Source organism: the organism of the source record quoted next (assembly GCF_019968955.1).
Source record: "MAG: Porospora cf. gigantea A chromosome Unknown PgA_NODE_58_length_51535_cov_348.576, whole genome shotgun sequence".
Taxonomy (NCBI): domain Eukaryota; phylum Apicomplexa; class Conoidasida; order Eugregarinorida; family Porosporidae; genus Porospora; species Porospora cf. gigantea A.
Genome location: NW_027151785.1, coordinates 1 through 18850, shown reverse-complemented (window position 1 = coordinate 18850; position 18850 = coordinate 1). Strand labels below are relative to the sequence as shown.

The 18850-nt window shown below is 55.6% G+C and overlaps 8 protein-coding genes across 19 annotated transcripts; 4 read left to right on the top strand and 4 right to left on the bottom strand.

Moving 5' to 3' along the window:
• Positions 1-360: 360 nt before the first annotated feature.
• On the top strand, positions 361-5616 carry KVP18_004412 (uncharacterized protein; the record flags this gene model as incomplete). 4 transcript variants are annotated; one of them, XM_067957005.1, is made up of 3 exons in its annotated part: positions 361-871; positions 900-3494; positions 3533-5616. In XM_067957005.1, the coding sequence occupies 3 exons, from the start codon at positions 361-363 to the stop codon at positions 5614-5616; spliced, it is 5190 nt and encodes a 1729-aa protein (XP_067807545.1). The 4 variants fall into 4 exon arrangements, with proteins under 4 accessions (XP_067807545.1, XP_067807543.1, XP_067807546.1 ...); XM_067957006.1 differs by lacking the exon at positions 361-871 and having other exon boundaries at positions 934-986; positions 1042-3664; XM_067957003.1 differs by lacking the exon at positions 3533-5616 and having other exon boundaries at positions 361-927.
• A 33-nt stretch (positions 5617-5649) lies between these two features.
• KVP18_004431 (uncharacterized protein) lies at positions 5650-6932 on the top strand (the record flags this gene model as incomplete). 2 transcript variants are annotated; one of them, XM_067957041.1, is made up of 3 exons in its annotated part: positions 5650-6309; positions 6338-6802; positions 6831-6932. In XM_067957041.1, the coding sequence occupies 3 exons, from the start codon at positions 5650-5652 to the stop codon at positions 6930-6932; spliced, it is 1227 nt and encodes a 408-aa protein (XP_067807581.1). The 2 variants fall into 2 exon arrangements, with proteins under 2 accessions (XP_067807581.1, XP_067807582.1); XM_067957042.1 differs by lacking the exon at positions 6831-6932 and having other exon boundaries at positions 5650-6348.
• On the bottom strand, positions 6929-7495 carry KVP18_004417 (uncharacterized protein; the record flags this gene model as incomplete). The annotated part of the gene is made up of 1 exon (XM_067957016.1): positions 6929-7495. The coding sequence occupies one exon, from the start codon at positions 7493-7495 to the stop codon at positions 6929-6931; it is 567 nt and encodes a 188-aa protein (XP_067807556.1).
• A 149-nt stretch (positions 7496-7644) lies between these two features.
• On the bottom strand, positions 7645-10067 carry KVP18_004413 (uncharacterized protein; the record flags this gene model as incomplete). 5 transcript variants are annotated; one of them, XM_067957008.1, is made up of 5 exons in its annotated part: positions 7645-8145; positions 8173-8448; positions 8477-8669; positions 8730-9213; positions 9272-10067. In XM_067957008.1, 5 exons carry the CDS (start codon positions 10065-10067, stop codon positions 7645-7647), a joined length of 2250 nt encoding a protein of 749 aa, XP_067807548.1. The 5 variants fall into 5 exon arrangements, with proteins under 5 accessions (XP_067807548.1, XP_067807547.1, XP_067807551.1 ...); XM_067957007.1 differs by lacking the exons at positions 8173-8448; positions 8477-8669; positions 8730-9213; positions 9272-10067 and having other exon boundaries at positions 7645-8061; XM_067957011.1 differs by lacking the exons at positions 7645-8145; positions 8477-8669; positions 8730-9213; positions 9272-10067 and having other exon boundaries at positions 8164-8346.
• A 168-nt stretch (positions 10068-10235) lies between these two features.
• On the bottom strand, positions 10236-12454 carry KVP18_004420 (uncharacterized protein; the record flags this gene model as incomplete). Of its 3 annotated transcripts, XM_067957023.1 has the most annotated exons (2): positions 10236-12135; positions 12165-12454. In XM_067957023.1, 2 exons carry the CDS (start codon positions 12452-12454, stop codon positions 10236-10238), a joined length of 2190 nt encoding a protein of 729 aa, XP_067807563.1. The 3 variants fall into 3 exon arrangements, with proteins under 3 accessions (XP_067807563.1, XP_067807564.1, XP_067807565.1); XM_067957024.1 differs by lacking the exon at positions 12165-12454 and having other exon boundaries at positions 10236-12062; XM_067957025.1 differs by lacking the exon at positions 10236-12135 and having other exon boundaries at positions 12161-12454.
• Positions 12455-12515: 61 nt separating this feature from the next.
• Positions 12516-14736, top strand: KVP18_004433 (uncharacterized protein; the record flags this gene model as incomplete). The annotated part of the gene is made up of 2 exons (XM_067957044.1): positions 12516-13444; positions 13473-14736. The coding sequence occupies 2 exons, from the start codon at positions 12516-12518 to the stop codon at positions 14734-14736; spliced, it is 2193 nt and encodes a 730-aa protein (XP_067807584.1).
• A 62-nt stretch (positions 14737-14798) lies between these two features.
• KVP18_004414 (uncharacterized protein) lies at positions 14799-16591 on the top strand (the record flags this gene model as incomplete). Of its 2 annotated transcripts, XM_067957012.1 has the most annotated exons (4): positions 14799-15005; positions 15073-15468; positions 15495-15616; positions 15643-16591. In XM_067957012.1, the coding sequence occupies 4 exons, from the start codon at positions 14799-14801 to the stop codon at positions 16589-16591; spliced, it is 1674 nt and encodes a 557-aa protein (XP_067807552.1).
• Positions 16592-17106: 515 nt separating this feature from the next.
• Positions 17107-18498, bottom strand: KVP18_004428 (uncharacterized protein; the record flags this gene model as incomplete). The annotated part of the gene is made up of 1 exon (XM_067957037.1): positions 17107-18498. One exon carries the CDS (start codon positions 18496-18498, stop codon positions 17107-17109), a length of 1392 nt encoding a protein of 463 aa, XP_067807577.1.
• Positions 18499-18850: the final 352 nt, after the last annotated feature.

Below are 18850 nucleotides of genomic sequence, written 5' to 3'. Positions count from 1 at the left end.
TTACCTGGGGGATGGATCCGTGTATCAACTCCGGCGGAATTTGCCGCTCTGCACACAAATATCCGACCGCCGCCTTTTTTTTTTTGGGACACCGTTAGGAACAAGGTGAGCTGGGTTCCTCCTCTAGAGTCCGCTGTGGCCCAGCCGCGGCTTCCGAGAGATCACAGGGAAGATTCCACACCAGTCACACGGTCCATGCGATCACCGAAGCCATCGAAACGAAAACGGCGCAAACGAGACGGTCCACGAGCTGCTGACCCTATGGACCCCGAAATGTACATAATGGAGTAACCGTGTGTGTCTAACCTCTGTGTGTGACAGGACCGGCCAGCAGGGCTCAGAATTCCCGATAAAACCCCCATGGATCGACGGTCTCGGTCTTCGAACCTTGTCAACGATACCTACTGTCGCTCCCTTCTGGCTCGCTGCCAAGAGGTGCCCTACGAGGCCCCGCCTGCAGTTTTCCAGGCCGCAGAGACGGTAGATAATCTGGTGTTGAGGGAGACGTCACCAGTCATGGTCGACAGCCATCTGGATTCGTTCGGTCGACAACATAAATATCAACCGACGCAGGACCTGCTTGAGTGCTCGTTCCTCACTAAACAGCTGCTGCGTTGTGGCAGTCCAGCATCTCGCGGCCTGCTGACACAACTGGATCTGTTCTACCAGGTCGACGGTTCTCGGATCATCTTTTGGAACTACCGATCCTCGCGTAACATCCGTACTCATGAGATCGTGGCAGGCAGCTCCGTCCAACACCTGTGTCTGTGCCGGCCCCGTTGGCGGGATGCGAAGTTCGGGCAGTACGTGTTGCTTGTTCTCACCTCTACGGAAGCGCAGCTCTGGTCGGTGTTTCAGGACCAGGATGCCGGTGAGTTCACTAAAAGCGCAGCACGCAGCAATTGGCGCCGTCTTCTTGTGCACTGAGTGGCGATGTCCCCTCAACGTGGCTGTCTCTTCTCTAACAGCGCACTGGGCATCGGGCCGTTTTTTCCTTGGCGACACATCTGGAGGGGTCCACGAGTTCCGCTATACATGCAGTAAGGAGTACGTGGTCGGTGGCCTGCTCAACCGTGTGATACCCGGCAGTCTTCGCGCTAAGTACAACGCGACTGTGGTTCTGCTAGAGGGATCTCGCCCAGCCCTTGTATCCTTCATCGCCGACGCCATCCACAGCTTGACGATCGACGAGGATAGAGGCCTGCTAACAGCCCTAACGCGCGCATCTGCCCTTCATATCTTCGCCATTCCACCAGAATCCGAACGCTGTGGACACGCAACGTCCCCTCGGAAGAAGCGGAAATTAGACGACAGCGAGTTCGGTAGCGTTCGCCGTCTTCTCACGCTGCCGCGTTCGCGATTCGCCAGCGACTTGAGCAAGTATCACAAGTTCTCTACGCACTCGCAGTTCCTTGACAGTGCGTACGACATCATCAGCGTCATCCCTTTTCCGCACACCTCCAGCCGCGTCGTGTTGGCTCTTGTGCTACGGAATGCCTACCGGGTCCTAGTCAGCGCCGCCGCTGAGTCTAAGGCTGACACGCCAAGCCTGGACGACACCGACTTTCCACGCATTTTGCGGGAGCAAGATTTTCTCGAGCTACAGGTCGAGAATCTGATTCCACCCCCCGCGCTTAGTCGTTCTGCGGAAGTATGTGCCGTGCAGGCTGTCGCGCCGGCCACGTCGGCAGGACAGCGACTGATGCTGGTTGTGTATGAGTCTGCGGGCGCGCTGAGCCTGCTAGGACTGGCCTCGAACCCTTCTCTGAGCTCTCGTTATGACGGAACTCGGATGGACTCTGGCGGGGAACTCTTCCACGTTATCACGCCTGGCGCTTCTGGAATTCGTGGCAAGTTGCTGGCGGTGTCGGAGTTGAATTTAGACCCTCAGTTCAGCCATCTTTTTGAAACTCGGAGTCCGTTGCCATCGCCTTTCGACAACTGTAGAAGGGACGAACTTAAGGAGATTCGGAGGCAGTTTCCCGATGTGGAGCATCTGATCCACCCGAAACCTCTCCCATCCAAGGAAGGAAAGGAGCCAGCTATGCTCCTCCGACCCATAGACTTGCCGGGGTACGCCTCGGATCAGATATGCACTCCCCCGGCTTTCATGGTGGTCACCACTGAGGGAGTCTGGCGAGTCAACAAGCTGTCCTCGATGGCAGTTGAAAAACGACACCTGTGCAAGGACCTAGGCCCGGCTGATGAGCGTCCAGCCCTCTTGGAGCAGATGCCGAAGGCGGAGAAGGCCGCATGCCTTTGGCAGATGATCGCAGAAGAGGCAGTGCTTCGCCGCGCGCGAAGGAAGCCTCTCCAGGCGGTGCCGGAGCCTCCCACGGGAGAAACGCCTTTCAGCCAGACAATGGAAGACACCAAAGGTGCCGACGCTCACCAGGAGCGACTACCAACTCGCGCGAAGAAGGAGACCGTGGCCATGATGGAGGTTAACACGCTGGGCAAGGCGATTTCCCAGCTGAAGGAGGATGAGCTCGCCAGCCCACCGATGTCGACTGACCCGTGGACTGCTCCCCGGGGCGTCCCCAAGGCTGCAATAGCCGACTCCCTGCGAGTAGCTGGATTGCAGGCCTACCTCTGTCGTGTGCTGTTGCCAGTGTGGCATGTCCCGTTTTTTGAGCTGGGGCTGACTGACAGCAACAACGAGCACTCCATCCTCCGGAATGTGCCATCGGAGGAGCCCCAGCCCATTCTACTGTCACCTTCGCGTAAGCGCCCCAGGCCGGACACTCCTGGATACCGCCTGACGTTCGTACCCCGCCTGGGTACTGCCGAGGTAGCTCTCCTCACACGTGTGCTGGAGGGTGTAAGCAATTCCGTTTCCGACGTCATCGCAGGAGAGGCCCTGGACCACCAGGCGATGGTCAATCTACACGGCTTCATACAACTCGCACTGGACTACATCCGTATAGTCCACGCCACGCCATGTCTACGGGCTGACTACTTGGAACCCAAGCTATTCGACCTGATCTGTGCTGCCTCGCTGTCCAAGCTACTGTTGCATCGCCCTACCCGAGAGGCCTTCATGGAGCTGGTACTGCTGCTGCCGCCAGCCGAGCTGCCACGAACGCGCTGGGTGGTGCCCGAAAAGGTTCGTCGGCTGCACGCATGCGTGCATCGTGTGTACGATTGGCGGCTGCAGATGCGCGAGGCCTGCCTTGGTGGCTTCGCCGACTGCTTTGAGTCCTACCGACGCTTCACGGCGTCCGAGGCGGAAGACCTCGAGGCTGCACTAGGCGACGCTTTCTCTCTCGTGAACCTGGACCGTCTGACCCGTCTCTTCTCTGACGTGCAGCTGTACGCCCAAGCCGTCCATTTGGCAGTTCTGGATGGAGTACGAAGCCTGGAGCAGAAGAAACTTACGGCTCTTCAGGCAAGAGACCCCAATCAGGAGCTCCACATCGTGCACTACCTTGGAAAATCCTCCTTCGCTCCCATTCTGAGCCTGCTAGACCGCTTCCAGGACGTGCATGTCAGATGTAAGTTCCCCCCCCCTTCTTCTCTCACCCTGTCGCAGCTAGAGGCACCATCCCCTCGAAAGATCGAGGCGCAGAGCTTGTCGCCGTCATCGTGGCGTTCGAGGAAACCAGTAGGATGGTTCCCGTATTCGTTTGCCGCGCGCTCTGCTGGGCCGTTCTTGACTGGATAACCTCTACTGGCAGTGGGTCATTTCCGGTTTCGTTTACGGAAGGCTCGGTCCTGGATAAGTGCAGACATTACACGACGTATCTGGAAATGCACAAGAACGAATTCCGACTCTTGAACAATGATGTGCTGGGCCAGCTGTATATGAATCACGGGCAGCTCTACGAGGCAGCATGCTTCTACTATGAGTGGGCAACATTTCGTGAACGGCCGAAAAACCCCACGGTACTTCTAGGGGAGGACGTACCTGACGACACTCTGTCTCTCGCCCGCCATGTCTTCTATCCGAAGAAGCTGTGCGACCTGCCACAATTTCCGGTGCCCCCCGTCAAAGCCAACCTGAACGGCCCGTCAAGCTTCATCCGAAGACTGAAACCGTTCATCCCGTTTTTGGCGAAGAACTCGGAGCCTGCGGCTTACGGGCGGGCAGACTCGCGCGCTAATCGTCTGGAGTCCTTTGCCACCGACTGGCAAACTGTCCACGCCTATGCCCGGCTTGTGCGCAAGCCTTTCGCCTCAGACCTGGAGGCACGTAGGCGACACCTGTACCTGGCCGCCGACATCCTGCAGCGTCTACGCGAAACCGCGGAGGTCCACGACTCCAAGGTGGAGCGACTGCATGCGAACATCGACTCTGCCTTAGTCGTGGTGAACCTGCAGATGGGACTCTGCCGAGAAATGTTCGAGACGGTGATCTACTTGATGAAGTACGGCCACTCGGCCTTCAAGACGTTCTTCACGGCCAAGACGCAGAAGGGATTTGAGGAAGGCAAGGAGCGACTAATTGAGGCTAACGTACTGCGCCCTGTTGAGCGCATCACCAACATCATATCGTCGCTACAAGGCGACATCTTCGCCTCCACCTCTGACCTGATGAGCCTCGTGTTGGATTTCTACTCCGCTGTGAAGGTCGAGTACCCTTGGGTGGGTATTAGCGTGTTGGATCCCATGTTCTCGGATATGGACTCGATGGAGGCGCTGCTCGAGGGGTTTGCGCGTCATCCCGCTGTCGACAAGGTGCTGAAATTGCCCCCACACGAGTCGGCTCTCTCTGTCGTCACGTTCCTCATCGACTCGTACCTGAAAGCGAGGTGCTTGCTGGCCACTGCTTTCGAGGCGCCGCTCCTACTGGAGGACGCGTTGGAACGCATCCTCTGGTGGACGGCGGAGGGGATTCACCAGTGCGAGACTCGGGGCCCGACAGCGACGAAGCCACTCGGACGAGACCTTTTTGAGTCCAACAAGCTGTACGGCAGCATTCTCAAGCAACTGGCCGACTATGCGGCCGCCCTCGATTACGAGGCCGCCCACAAGGGACTGTTCCCAGCCCTGATTATACGTAAGGTCCTGGCGCAGTCGTCACCAACATCCGAGAGTGGTGGCCAGTATCATCGTCGAGTGGCGCCTTGTCTCATACTGGTCCGCTTCAGCAGAGCTTGCGAGACCATCCCCTCTATTGATCGAGTGGAGCGGGTGCAAACCATGTTTCTGCTCGAGGCGGTGCGATTTCTGAAGGCGGCCATGGTATCGCAGCTGCCGTCTTGCTTACTACTGCTGCGACACATGCTGTCCGTTGGATTCGAGCAGCAGTCGTTGTCCGGTGCGCAGGTTCAGGCGTTGCAGAGCTTACTGAGCCACCCGCTCGACGACAGCTTTCAAAACGCGTTTGCAACTCAGCTCGATACGTTCCGAGAAGGCGGAAGCCCGATTCCTACATCGTCCACAGACGAGTTGCGGTCGATAACAAGCCACATACAGACACACCTTACCAAGGACCACTCGTCGTTCGTCGAGGACTGCTCGATGGCAGTAAGGCAGTGGACCTTCGCGGCTGCCGAAACGGTAGCAGACTTCAAACTGGAGACGCCGCCGCCGCAGTTGCGCCTGTGTGAGACGCTGTGCCAAGTCCTATCCGACACGCTATCACTCTACAGAGACGCGATCGAATGTTTGTGAACAGCGACACTCTATTCCTGTCTTTTTGTGACGATGAAAGAGAACGATAGTCTGACGTCTCAGTGGGAGAGCTCCGTTAAGGAGAGTGCGTCCAACGACTCAATCGACGACAGCCTCGTGACTCTCACTGCTATGGACAGCAGGAGTTTTCTGGAGGACGCAGCGGACTTAATGAGCAACATCGTCACATTGCAGCCAGTCAGCGTGAATCTTGGCATCGTCAGCCGTGACTTCCAGGGCGTTCGCGAGCTGCCGTCAGCATGGGTTCCTGCCCTGGCGTGGTTCGTCGCTGGCGCGGAGCCACCGAACCTCGAAAATCTTCCCCAGGAGGCTGCGGGGCGTTGCCTATCTTGCGCCAGGGAGAAGGGACTGATGGTAGGCGCGCAGTCGATAAAACCCCTCACGCCGCTAGACATCGAGGCGCTGTTTATCAAGAACGAATGGAGCGGCATCAAGCCGCGTAATCACGCGGTGCTATTCTGCCTTCCGCCCATATCAGGTATTGTGTTGCCTGGAGCTGTGCTCTTCGACATCAACGACCGTATCTCCGTGGACGCTCTCTTCGAGACGCTTGGAAACATGATGGAGTCGGGATTCCCCATTGAGGCTGGAGCTGTGAGCGTGATGGCTTCGCATGCGATCGACAGCCTCGAAGAGGAGGTAGATGAGCTCGTAGCTAGCGTGGCCATCAAGGTGAGCCGGCAAATGCATTCTCATGCAGCTCCGTCATAAAAATTGGCGGCGGGAGCCAATTGACCAGCTCGCATTGCTTGTGCGTCAAATGTCTGAAGACCTAGATCGTATATACAGATCGGTGGCCTCATTTCTGGTCGACCTGACTGCGCTGCGGGGGTCATCGTTGAACACCATCCAGCTCTCGCACTGCGCACGTGACTGGGCCTTCCAAACGAGGTCGCCGCCTTGTCATCAGGTTTGCCAGTTCCGAGCTGACACGCTGTTGGCTCTCGACGCGGTGAGTGCGCGGGCAAGCCGGTTTCGACAAACGCTGCTTCTGACCCGCGCGAAAACATTCCACCTGAATGCGACAATCGCGCAGGAGCTAGCGCAGCAACTGGACCACATCATCTGGTTTGAGGCGCTGTTCAGCGCTACGAATTCGGCGGTGGCCATTGGCTTTCTGGTGTTCGGATTGTATGGCATGAACTTCAGAAACGGGTTCGAAGAGGTGAGAGCACCCCCAACGTGTCACGCAGAGCTGGACTGCATTCACCACGGTATGGGTCAGTGCAACTTCGCTCGGCCTCTTCGTTTTGGGCGGCATGTCGGCCTACATCACATCCAACCGTGTACACTAGACTACCCATGCCTGCCAGGCGAAGTTGTCGTAGTAGGCTCGGCCTTTGTCGTCAATAGTCGGCCTACGGATCTGGGATCTGTGTGGATTTACTTCCGGCAGCCATAGCGGCTGCCCATATTTCTGCAGAACTTCGCTGTCGTCTTCGCATTCTTCCAGAGTGTAACTCGTCACCACCAATAGCGACTTGTGCTGAGCTGCTTGCATGGCTAGCAGCGTCGGCGCCCACTCCTCGTAGCCCCAAATCCCGGCGTTGAAAGCCACCGCCATCGAGGGCTGCTCGCAGTTTGCATTGGCCAGGTAATCATGATACAGTTGGGGGCTACAGGAAGCTGTGAGCTGCAGCCGCTGTCGCTCCTCATGCATGTTGCTCGGGATGTTCGGTCCGAAAAATCGCGCACGAAGCAAGCCTCCCTCTGGGCATAACGGAGTTAGCAGGCCAAAAATGTTGTCCCAGTTCGAGCACTCCAGACGGTCAGCACCCATCACATGAAGGATCAGCTGCTCGCCTGTGATATCTAGGCGTCGTAACGCCGCCTGTGTTGTGGCCACGCGACTCTCCATAGACAGGAAATCACTTTTTACTAGGTCGGCACGCACACAACTCAGAGATCTTGAGAATCAAAACTATGGTCGGCACGCTTGAGAATCAAAATTACGGTCGGCACGCTTGAGAGTCAAAATTACGGTCGGCACGCACACAACATGGGTCTTCAGAACAACTTGTTGGTAATGAGTATTGCGGTGCTGTAGGCACAGATGACTACGGAACTCAAGCCACCCATGACCATTAGGCCGTTGACCTTGCGAGTGGACAGATTTAACGCCCACTCGGGGAGGCCGCGTAGGGCTGGTACACTCCTCAAAGTGGTCTTAGCGGGGTGGAGCCTCATATGAAAGAGTGGGGGGAAAATCAACGCCAGTGGCAGACAAGCTACCACGCCAATCGTCGCCGAAAAGATATCCAGGTACGGCCGTACAACTATGGCCTGTATTAGTACAGTGCACACCATTAGTGCTCTAATTCCGTTCTTGATCCATTTCCGCCGCTTGCCAGGTATCATGTGCTTCACCAATTTGTTCTCCGCCAGCCTGGCAGCAGGGTAGAACTGCAACGGGAAGGTGAACATGCACGAAAGCGAGAGCGCGACTTGCAGGAAGCTGGACAGAGGGCCTGCAGGAAGACTGAGTAGAATGATAGTCTCGGGGTAGGGCTGTGATCACGACGCAAGTTACCCTACAAAGGCTAGGTAGGCTACAGTGCCGAAAACGCATAGCACAGCGAAAATGCACCCAACCACCCTAGATAGCAGTCGAGGCATAGTCGGCTGAAGGTGTGTCTTCATGCCTGACCTGATCGGGAGCAGCACACCGACGCCCTCGAATAAGTACGCGATGATGCCGAACGTGCTCATCCACCGGCTGTTGTAGACCCACTCCACCTCGGAGACCCGAGCCGGATCACTGGCGATAGATCCGACAGACCACACGGTGACTGAAACGATGCCGGCGAGAATCTGCGTCTTTGGGAACCCAGAACCGCACGAGAGTATCGGCCACGAGCACGACAGGGGCGAAATTTCTAATCCGACGGATCCATGTCAGCGGTATCAGCGCTAGTGCTTGGATGCTGATAAGTAGCTTCCAGGAAGCGCCATGAGGTCCGAGAAGCTCAATCTGTCTCTGGATGTTCTCGGCGAAGAAGATGGCGTACACGGTGCAGAAGCACCACTGAGACCTGGACAAAGTAACAAGTTTTAGAGAGTATAGAAGATAGTAAACATGTAAGCCTCCTCACAAAAACAAACAGAGATTGACCGTTTTCTTCCCCCAGGGTCCCAAAGCCTTGAATCCAACCTCACCGTAGGTGACTTGCGTCCGTTCACTCTCAACGCAGTCGATAAGTATCATCATTGAATATAAGCACGCTGCGCCCATAACGACCATGAGGAGCAGACTTGTCAGCACGCCTCCCTCTGCGATCCCTCGAGGAAGCATAAGGCATCCAGAGGCGAGAAACGCCTTGAAAATCGCGAGGGTGGTGTGGATGTTGTCTGCCTTCTTAGAGTCATTTTGGTCGAGGAAGGGAACAGAGAGTCGCCGACTACTTCCCTCGAAGCTGGAGACGCAGGCAAGCTCAGGAGACATATCGTCCGAGGAGTCGTCCCACACGACTAAGTCAGCGTCGCAGGACTCGTCGGTAGGCGGTGGGTATAGCCCAAAACGAGTGTAGAACAGCCCCTCGGGCATTTTGGGTTTAAAATGTACGGATTCGGCAAACACTAGGTGGGGCCGCCTAGAGCAGTCTTCTTAACTCGTCCATCACCTGAGCTTGCTCACTTTTCGCTGATCGGTATCGTTCGATGCCCTCTGCGCGCTGTCGAATCTCTTGCTGGGCAGCGGAGGTCGCCCAACTTGGAAGTACCAGCGTGGACGCCAGGGGTATTAGAACCAAGAAGAAGAACACAGCGACCAGCAAGAAATACCCAGGTCCCAGGTCAAAACCCGAGACGTCTGTTACGAAGAACGGAATCAGTGTGAGGTCCACGAAGAAGCCATTGCAGAAGGAGAACATCGTAAACGGGACTGCGAAGAACACGGTTCCCAGATACTGCAGGACCAGCACTCCGTCTCGAATGGATTTCTCGCGCAGCGTCGTATGATATAGAAGGACTCCTATGGCAGACGCCATGTACAGAACTGCGCAAAGGATGATCCCCGTGATCATCGCGTAGCTGTGGAATGCTACACGCCACGCGTTATCACAGGCGTTGTACTGCAGCCACCAGAAAATCGAGGTGGCTGAGCACGAAATGTCCACGAACCTGCCTATGCTGAGCCCGTCAAAGGTACGAAGGAACCCGTAGCAAAACTTTGTAATCACGTTGGGCTTGGTGTAGATACCCCAGAGGGGAAAGCAGTCCCCGGAAGCCTGCACATCAAATAGCGAGAAGTCCAATTTGAGTTGTGCAGTCATCACTGACATCACGGACTGGAAAACATTCTGTACGAGCAAGCACGACATGGCCATTCCGGCCGCCATCATGGCGGAACAAAATGCGATGATGTGGTTGACCTTTGCTCTGTTTCGCGGAGGGGGAACCTCCATTGCCGGCCTCCCGTCACCTAGGTGCATGGTGCACACGTGGTGAACACTTTGAATCTTTCTCTGAACCCCAACAGTTCGTTTCGTGAGTGTCTAATGCCTGGTACGTCGGGAGCCCAAGCTGCGATGCCCTCGATTAAGAGGTAGTTCCCTCCGGGAAGGTTGAGTGTTGCGGTTCAAAGTCTTAAGGATCATTGATTATGACAAGTATGAAAGTCTCTTCTTCCGAGCGTCGATCAGCCTAACGTTTGCGTCAGTGACGCAGACGTCGTTGTCTACTTCACGCACCACATCCGGCGAGACGTGCAGAGTGTATTTGGTCTGGCGGCCCAGCAGGATGTCGCGAATCGTCCACGTCACCACGACGTTACCCGTTACCGAAACCACTCTTCGTCCGTCTTCGCTGAAATGCGCCTTCCGGAATCGTATACTGTCCATAGCGAGGCGACGACAGTCGTCGTTGGTGATCGTAAGCTGTACGTGCTGCGGCCTGCTGTGTAAACGAATGGTCGAGGTGAAACCATTTCGCCCGTGCGACGGGTCCGTGACGTCAATAAATACGAGGTATGTGTCAGTCGTGGCCAGCACGAAGGACCCCCAGGCACTCATCCCTGTGATTGGCTCCTGAACTTGCCGCAAGAAGTTCTTTGCGCGCTTGTACTTCTGCTGGTCATTAGTGTGGCCATCGTACAGACGAATGCCTCCGTCGGCGCTGCCCATAGCTATGTGGCCCTCAGTAGTTACGCCGATGCACGAGAATTTTACGTCGGTCGCGTAATTGATCTCGGCCACCATGCTTTTATTGGTGCCTAGCCGCGTGTCGTGTTTCATGATGGCGCCTGAGTTCATGGTCAGGAAGGTGGGGTCATTAGTGTGCTGAGCGCCCGTAAAAGTCGTAGAGATTTGCGTCACGCGAGCGTGTGGAGTGCGCCAACTGGAGACGACCTCGCCCGTCTCCAAGTCAACTTGCTGGACCTTGTTGGCATCCTGAGTACTTGTGGCCAGCAACTTGGTGCAGTCCTGGGCGAGGATGGCCTTGTCTACAGTCGGCGCCGAGGAGATGTCCGCTACGTGCTCCAGCACTCCGACGCGCTCAGGAGCTGGCCGGTAGACCTCGACGACGGAGTTGTCACCTACGGTACGGCCGACCAGAGTACTACTGCCTTTCAGAAGGAACTTGTGCTTCTTGTCGTCTTGGAGTCGATCGCCGAACTTCATGGTGGTTTTGGCAGACCGGTGTTGGATAGGTCCAGAGGACTCGGAATCGGATTCTTCCCCGCTGTGGAACGCATCCTCAGAGGCAGTTTCGTACTCGGACGCTCCAGGGAAGATCGCTTCGATTTGCAAGCCGACCATTTCATTTCGGTAGTTGGCAGCGGGAGCTGGTTTCGCTTTCGATCCTAAACGGATCTCACCAATCGTAGGCACCGTAACGTTCTCCTTGTCCACCCGTTTCCTCTCCTTCTCAATTTCCTGCTCCTCTCGGGCCTTGGCCTCAGCCTTCGCCTGAGCCTCCAGTCGAGCCGATTCCTTTTCTTTCCATGCCTCCGCCGCCTTCTCATCCTCCTGCCGTTTCAGATGGGCGACGGCCTTGGATGACTCTTTTAATCTTTTGAGATTTGCATCGCAAAGTTCTCCGACAGAGTTCTTGATCAGGAACACGAGGACATCGAACATGAACTCCATGTCCTCCTCAAATGAAACATCAGCCCGCGCTTCGAACTTCACGCTTAGTTCCACACTGTTACGAGAGCTGATGGGAGCGCGGCAGCAGATAACTCCACGCTCACGATCGGCATAGCTCAGCCTGAACTGCCGATGCAGCTTCCACGATGTGATGTAGTCCTTCCGCCTCCGAGGATGGATTATTGGTGTGTGCTCGTCCACGCGATGGACCATCTTCATCTCATCCCAGAAATCTTGGGCCTCTGCAACAGGTACGCTACGAGAGAGCAACACGCAAAAATCCCCTGAGTCGCGGACTTTTAGCAGCGAAAACAGAGCGGCATCCTCAAACACGCGCATTTCGTTGTGCTCAGCACTGAAGGCCGCCAGAACGCAGGGCTGGGCGACGATCACGTCATACGGGACAAGAAGTCTGCGTGGGCAACGGGAAAGGTGACCTACGCCATGCCAATTGCCGACAAAATTTCGTCTCTGGCTTGGGGGTCGCCACGAGTAACCAGATGGAACTCTTCCACCTGATTGGTGTCGACACGCAGTCCTACGGCGTCGGAGTCGACGGCGTAGGCGGCGAGGATACGGTGGAAACCGATCTTTAAATACTCGTCCGGCTGTTTGGGTTCGAAGGCGACGAGGCGACCTTCTGCATCTAGACCGATTTGTGCCGCGTCCATTAGAGGCTCGCGGCCTCGGTACACGCTGCAGGAGTCGTGGAGCCAAAAAGTGGAGTCCATTTGCAATTTTGACCTATTTCTGTCGGATTATCCTTATTTGGAGTAATATTAATTTCGATAAATGAGAAGTCAGTCAGAGGAGACCCTTTCGCGCCTACGACGACCTCCTGTCCCGCACGAGCGCAGCCTCACACCGAACCGGCTCGACGAACTGTACTACCCTCCGGCTCCTGCCAGCATATACAACATCCCGCCGTTACCGAGAGGTCGGTCGCCTGCACGGCCTCCTGCTGCTTGGGCGGCGGTGCGCCCCGGGAACGGCTACGCACCGCCCTACCCAGTATCCAACTACGTTTCCGCCTTCAAGGAACCGGCCCTCTTCATCGACCCCGTCACAATGACCACACAGGAGCCCTCAAACGGGTCTGTGTCCTCTGAAGAGTCTCTTCTGGATGTGGCCTGGGCCCATGTAGACAGGACGGCCTTGACAGTCAAATGTCGGTTCGAATTGGTCAACTTGTTGGAGTGTCTGCTTAGGTGGAGATTTAGGTCAAGATTCGCTGCGTTTGACGAGATGATCTCTAAACAGATTAGAGCCAAGGAGGCGGCATACTCCCTCGCCTTCAACCAGGCTGTAGCAGACGAGGAGAGAATCCACTCGGACTGGATACGGACCAAGGAGCGCTGCCATCGCACAGCTGAAGGGTCAGCGGAGTACACTCGACAATGTGCCACCGTCGACAACGAATTCTCCGAGACACTGAGAGACCGGCGTCGTATGCATCGCGAGTTACAGGTGGCCAAAGGACATGAGTACCGCAGGGCTCTGCGCCAGAGGCAGGTGGTACTGGCTTCTGTGCTGCTCTCATGCGTCTTCCGCCGGAGAGAACAGCTTCACCGGTACAAGTCGTTTGACATGATCCACAACTTCTATATGTGTGGCGTTTGGAAGCGAGTTGCGGAGTTTCGGAGCCAGCGCTCCTCCTCCGAGGAGGCCGCCATTCTCTACTGCCACAGGCGCAGTTTTAGGACGACTATAGGTCGTAAAGGGTGGGATTGGCGCCTGACACACACGCAGCGATGTAAGAACTCTCGCTCTCGTGCTCGGCACTTCCGTTCGATGCGCCATGAGCAGCTCATTTTTTCATCTGCAACGAGGCGAGCCTCGCCAGAGGTCTTCCGAGACAGACGGCTGGCTGTTTGAAGATCAGCAAAACGCGGTGCTGGCGCTGCAGAGTGAGCTGGCGACAGCCAACAACGACCGGCAAGTGCTGCGGAAGGCGAAGGAAGAAAGTGACCGTCTCGCAGCAGCAGCCGAGAGCAAATATGGGAACCTAATCCGCGAAGTGCAGCTCCTGCAGACGAGCCACGACGACCTCCGGGACTACTGCAACGACCTTAAGGAGAGATGGGGTAGCGGCGAAAGGGAACTCGGCTCTCTGCGGCGGAGAGTGGCAGAGCTGGAGTCTGTGCTCCAGCAGAAGGAGCTGCTCGAGCGCCAGCTTCGGGAGTCGTGGGAGGACGAGCGCCAGCGATTAGAGCGCGAAACCAACGAGGTTGGGGATGAGCGCAACTCGTGGCGCGTGCGGCAGCTCGAAGCTGATCTGCAGCTATACGAAAAGGCAGATCGAGAGCGTCAGGAGCAGTGGAACGACGAGATCGAGGCGCGAACATCAGAGTGGGTAGACTTGTGTCAGAAGATGGTCCTAAAGTTGGAGGAAACCCAGGCCGAGCAGAGCAACATTAGAGCTGCTGCGTTGAAGGAGGCTGAGGAGAATGCGCAGAGTAGGCTGGAGGAGCTGTCGCAGGAGACGAGTAGACTGGATTCTGAGTTGCAAAAGTCTACTGGTATTATCCACAGCTTGAGAAGTGACTTGGAATGCCTTGCGACGGAAAGGCAGACAAGTCATAAGTCCACAGTGACCTTGACTAATCACATTGCTGAGCTAGAGGATGAAAACAAGCGCCTGAAGTCGCTTGTCAAAGGACTAGCACTTGCAAACGCCGTAGTGGATACTACGACCGTAGATCCGGCGTCGCTAACCGTGGCTGACTTCGGCATACAGCGGTTGACAGCCGGGTCCCTTTCCCCTCAAACGATCAGTCGCGAGTTTGACGAGCTGCAGAAGACACCGGTGGCCTTCAAAGACAAGGAGAACTTCCACCGGCGGAGTCCGTCACGCCCACCACCCAGCAGACCTGTAGTCCTGTCTCCCGACAAGAAGCTGGCCCACATCCAGGCTTTGGTGGCGGATATGAAGGAGAAGACGCCGCCGAAACGCAGTAGGTCGGCGTTGCGACGACACCTCTCGAAGTGGTTTTCCAGCGAGGAGAGTCAGTGACGACTCGAAGTGTCCGTGACCAACAATGTGATGTGATGCTAGCAGTTTAATTGGGTTTTGGAATGCTTCCCTACCTCCTTGGAAGCAAGCGAAAACTTCCCCACGGCAACATCAGCCATGATCTAGTGCGTCACCGAGCGAGACGCAGACGACGCGCTGACCATTTTCGCCCTGCGCAGGCTGAGCAGGTCCACTCAGAGTTCTACGCAGAGGGTGCCTCACCGGCGCCAGAACACCTGCGGTCCGCGGAGGAGGCCTGTCGACTGGAGGTAGGCGTACCAGATTGTCTCACTTGACGACTTGCAGGCTCGTCATCGTCGGAGAGCATTTTTACAGGAGGAGCTAGACAAGGATCGCCATCGATTCCAAGAGAGCTTCACCAGACGGCTGGAGGAGCTGGCGAAGACGGGGGTGGTGGACTTGCTGCAGGTCGAAGAGCCCTTCCTCGATGAGGAGGGGCCAACTGTAAATCTTGACCGTATCTCCAGCATCAGACGAAAGCTCCTGAAGTGTGTTGAAAAGCGCGAGGTTGTCTGCTTCAGCATGGGGCAGGTGAAATCCATGGACATACCGCACACTCAACTGTCGCAGTTCATCTTCCTGGAGTTCACTGAGGCAGGGAAGCTAAACAGCAGCGAGTCCCTGCCTGAAGCTGTCCCAGCAGGCAGCTGCTGGGCCCCTGAGCTCGCAGTATCCCAACGAGACATCAAGTACATTGTCAATGCAACACACGTAAGGCTGTGAGACGGTGCACACAGGCAACTGTCTTGGTCAGACGGGACGCCATAGCGATGACCTCGCCGCTGTTCATAGGGATATTCACCGAAACGGTGGCATTGGTCATCAGAACAAGGTCCTTCGAGGACCTGAGCATGGAGCCGTGGGCCATCTGTCTTCCGAACACAGAGCCTCCGCCGACCTCAAAGCCCTATGGGCTGCAACCGCCAGCCTCACCTCTGAGGGTCTCGAGTGGAGTGCTGCCAACTACCGGACTATCTGGTTGGAGCTACTATCGTTGCTGGAGGACACAGCCAAGCAGGAAGTCGCAAAAAGCTTGTTGGGGGGCGAATACTACCGAGGCGCGGTACCCCGCGAGCTACTGGGATCGTCCTCCTTCCGCTTCCGTTGTCTGGCCGGGTCCATGCAGACGCTTATGGGCGGGGCTCATCGGCAGGGAAAGACGCTCATGGACAAGGTGAAGTTATGCATCACAGAGACCGCGGAACATTTGAAGAACGTAGAGGAGCATGTGGATCTCTGGCAAGAGCTTCTAGACGAGCTGCAGATGCTGGTAGACGAACTATCTACAGTTCCCCAGGAAATTCAACCAGCTTTGGCCGGCTGGCGACGGCGTAGGTCGCTCTCGTCCTCTTCGAACTCGGGAGACGACGAGGACGCGGCCTCATTCTCTTCGTGCAATAGTGACGAGCTCTCTCAGTACAGAGTACAGGCAGCACCGCTAGATGTGCGTCCTCGTGCTCTCTCGGCGGTCACGACTGCGGAGAGGGAGTCGTGCGACGACTGGCTGGGCCTGGTAACTGCGTCTGACTGCGAGATACAAACCCTGAAACAGCAGAAGGAAGCGTTGCACGACGCCATAGAGTCCACTTATACCTGCATCAGCCTTCACCGTTCCGACAAACGGAATAAGCTCCTTCGTATCGAGCTGGCGGCCAGCATCATGGGCGCAGCAATGGCCGTGGGGACGTTCGTTACCAGCATGTTTGGCATGAACGTCCCAAACGGGCTCGAAGACTCGAGTGCAGCCTTTTACGTGACCACTGGATGTGTCGCCATCATTCTGCTGGCTGGAACTGTCGCCGTTGTCGTACTGGCCAGGTTACACAAGGTGTAAGTGAGAGAAATCGTTGTGAAACGCTTTTTCTTTGGACGCTGTAGGCGTGCCAGCTATTTCCGCGATACACTGCAAGATTTTATTTCTCTCTAGTTAGTAATGATTGATTGTTCACTTAAGTTTTTGAATTTCTTGCAAGCATGGAGTCATCAACTTCTGCTGAATATGTCCCTGTGCTTTGCACAAACCGCCCGTCGTTTCATCCGACTTGAAGTTACGGTGAATGATTTGGATTGCAAGCATCGTAAAGGATTGTAAACCTTAACGTGAACGATTTGGATTGCAAGCATCGTAAAGGATTGTAAACCTTAACGTGAACAAGTCGTAACACGGCAACGGTTGTTGGATCATTACAAAAAGTCTACCTTCATGTGTGTAACATTTTTTACCCTCGGTACAACGGTCTCCACCAGCGCGAGGCAAACCCGAACTCCACAACGGTCTCCTCCAGCCCGGGCATAGCAATCCGGAACTCCACAACGGTCTTGCCTTGACAGGCCCATATCACTTCGATCTTAAGTTGAACCGCTGATAGAGAGGTGATCGCAGTAGTGCCTGTGATGTTTTCCACAGATTCCAGCGCACCTATGACCGCATTCCAGGGCCACCCGGCAGCGGCGTCTACAGTGGCGTCCAGAACGGGCCAGTGTTTCCATGTGGCCACACGGCAGCTTAACCTTTTGGATGGCTTCATGAGCCACCTTCTTAGCGGCAGGACTCTTAGCGGCAGGACTCTTAGCGGCAGGACTCTTGGCAGGACTCTTGGCAGGACTCTTGGCAGACCTCTTGGCAGGAGTCTTGGCAGGAGTCTTGGCAGGAGTCTTGGCAGGAGTCTTGGCAGGAGTCTTGGCAGGAGTCTTGGCAGGAGTCTTGGCAGGAGTCTTGGCAGGACTCTTGGCAGGAGTCTTGGCAGGACTCTTGGCAGGAGTCTTGGCAGGAGTCTTGGCAGGAGTCTTGGCAGGAGTCTTAGAAGGGGTGGTAGCAGAAAAAATCGTCGGTGGTGGCTTCACAGGAATCGTAGCAGATTTCGGGGCCTTCCCAATCTTGGCAGGAGTCTCAGCAGGAGTCTTAGCAGGAGTCTCAGCTGGAGTCTTAGCAGGAGTCTCAGCAGGAGTCACAGCAGGAGTCTTAGCAGGAGTCTTAGCAGGAGTCGTAGCAGAAAAAATCGTCGGTGGTGGCTTCACAGGAATCGTAGTAGATTTCGGGGCCTTCCCAGTCTTGGCAAAAGTCTTGGCAGGAGTCTCAGCAGGAGTCTTAGCAGGAGTCTTGGCAGGAGTCTCAGCAGGAGTCTCAGCAGGGGTCTTCGCAGGAGTCTTAGAAGGGGCCGTAGCAGAAAAAATCGTCGGTGGTGGCTTCATAGGAATCGTAGTCTTAGCAGGAGTCTTAGCTGGAGTCTTAGCAGGAGTCTCAGCAGGAGTCTCAGCAGGGGTCTTCGCAGGAGTCTTAGAAGGGGCCGTAGCAGAAAAAATCGTCGGTGGTGGCTTCATAGGAATCGTAGTCTTAGCAGGAGTCATAGCAGGAGTCTTAGCAGGAGTCTTATGAGGAGTCGTAGCAAAAAAAATCGGTGGTGGCTTCACAGGAATCGTAGTAGATTTCGGGGCCGTCCTTGTCTCAGCAGGAGTCTTAGCAGTAGTCTTCGTGAAGCCTTCGAAGAAATGAGGCTCTCCGTAGAAATCTTCGCAAGAATCGTCGTAGAAACGTACCGCAGGAATCATAGCAGAAAGCGTCGTAGGAGTCCTCGTAAGGTACATCTTCAGACCATCCGAAGCTGCGATGTGCACAGTGGTAGCAGTGGTTCGGTAGGGTACTCCTTGGATTATAGAGGGGCTGGACGCGTCACGTTTTTTGCGAGTAAAACCTAAAACGTGCAGAAATGTCCTCCCAAGGCCCGACAAACAACTGAACATGCGTTGGTGGTTTTTCGGAACAACTGTAGGGTTTGATAATTATGTCACGTCCTGGGACTAAATGTCTGAAGGATGAAAAAGTCGACAGTTGTTGAAAAAGTTCTCACGTTTCATATTTCTGTGAATGAATACGGCGGCGGTCACCATCGTGTGGATGGGTGATAACTGCTTTCTAGCAGGATTGAATCACACTATTCTGTGAACGATGGCAAGACCGGACTCGTCCGATGTTCTAAAGCATTGTCGCTCGCTCATGATAGCAACACCTGCTGGAGTTGGAACTGACCACATGGATTCGTCAGACTCTTCAGCAGTCTTTAGCTCCTCGTCATAGTCCAACGCAATATAGCAG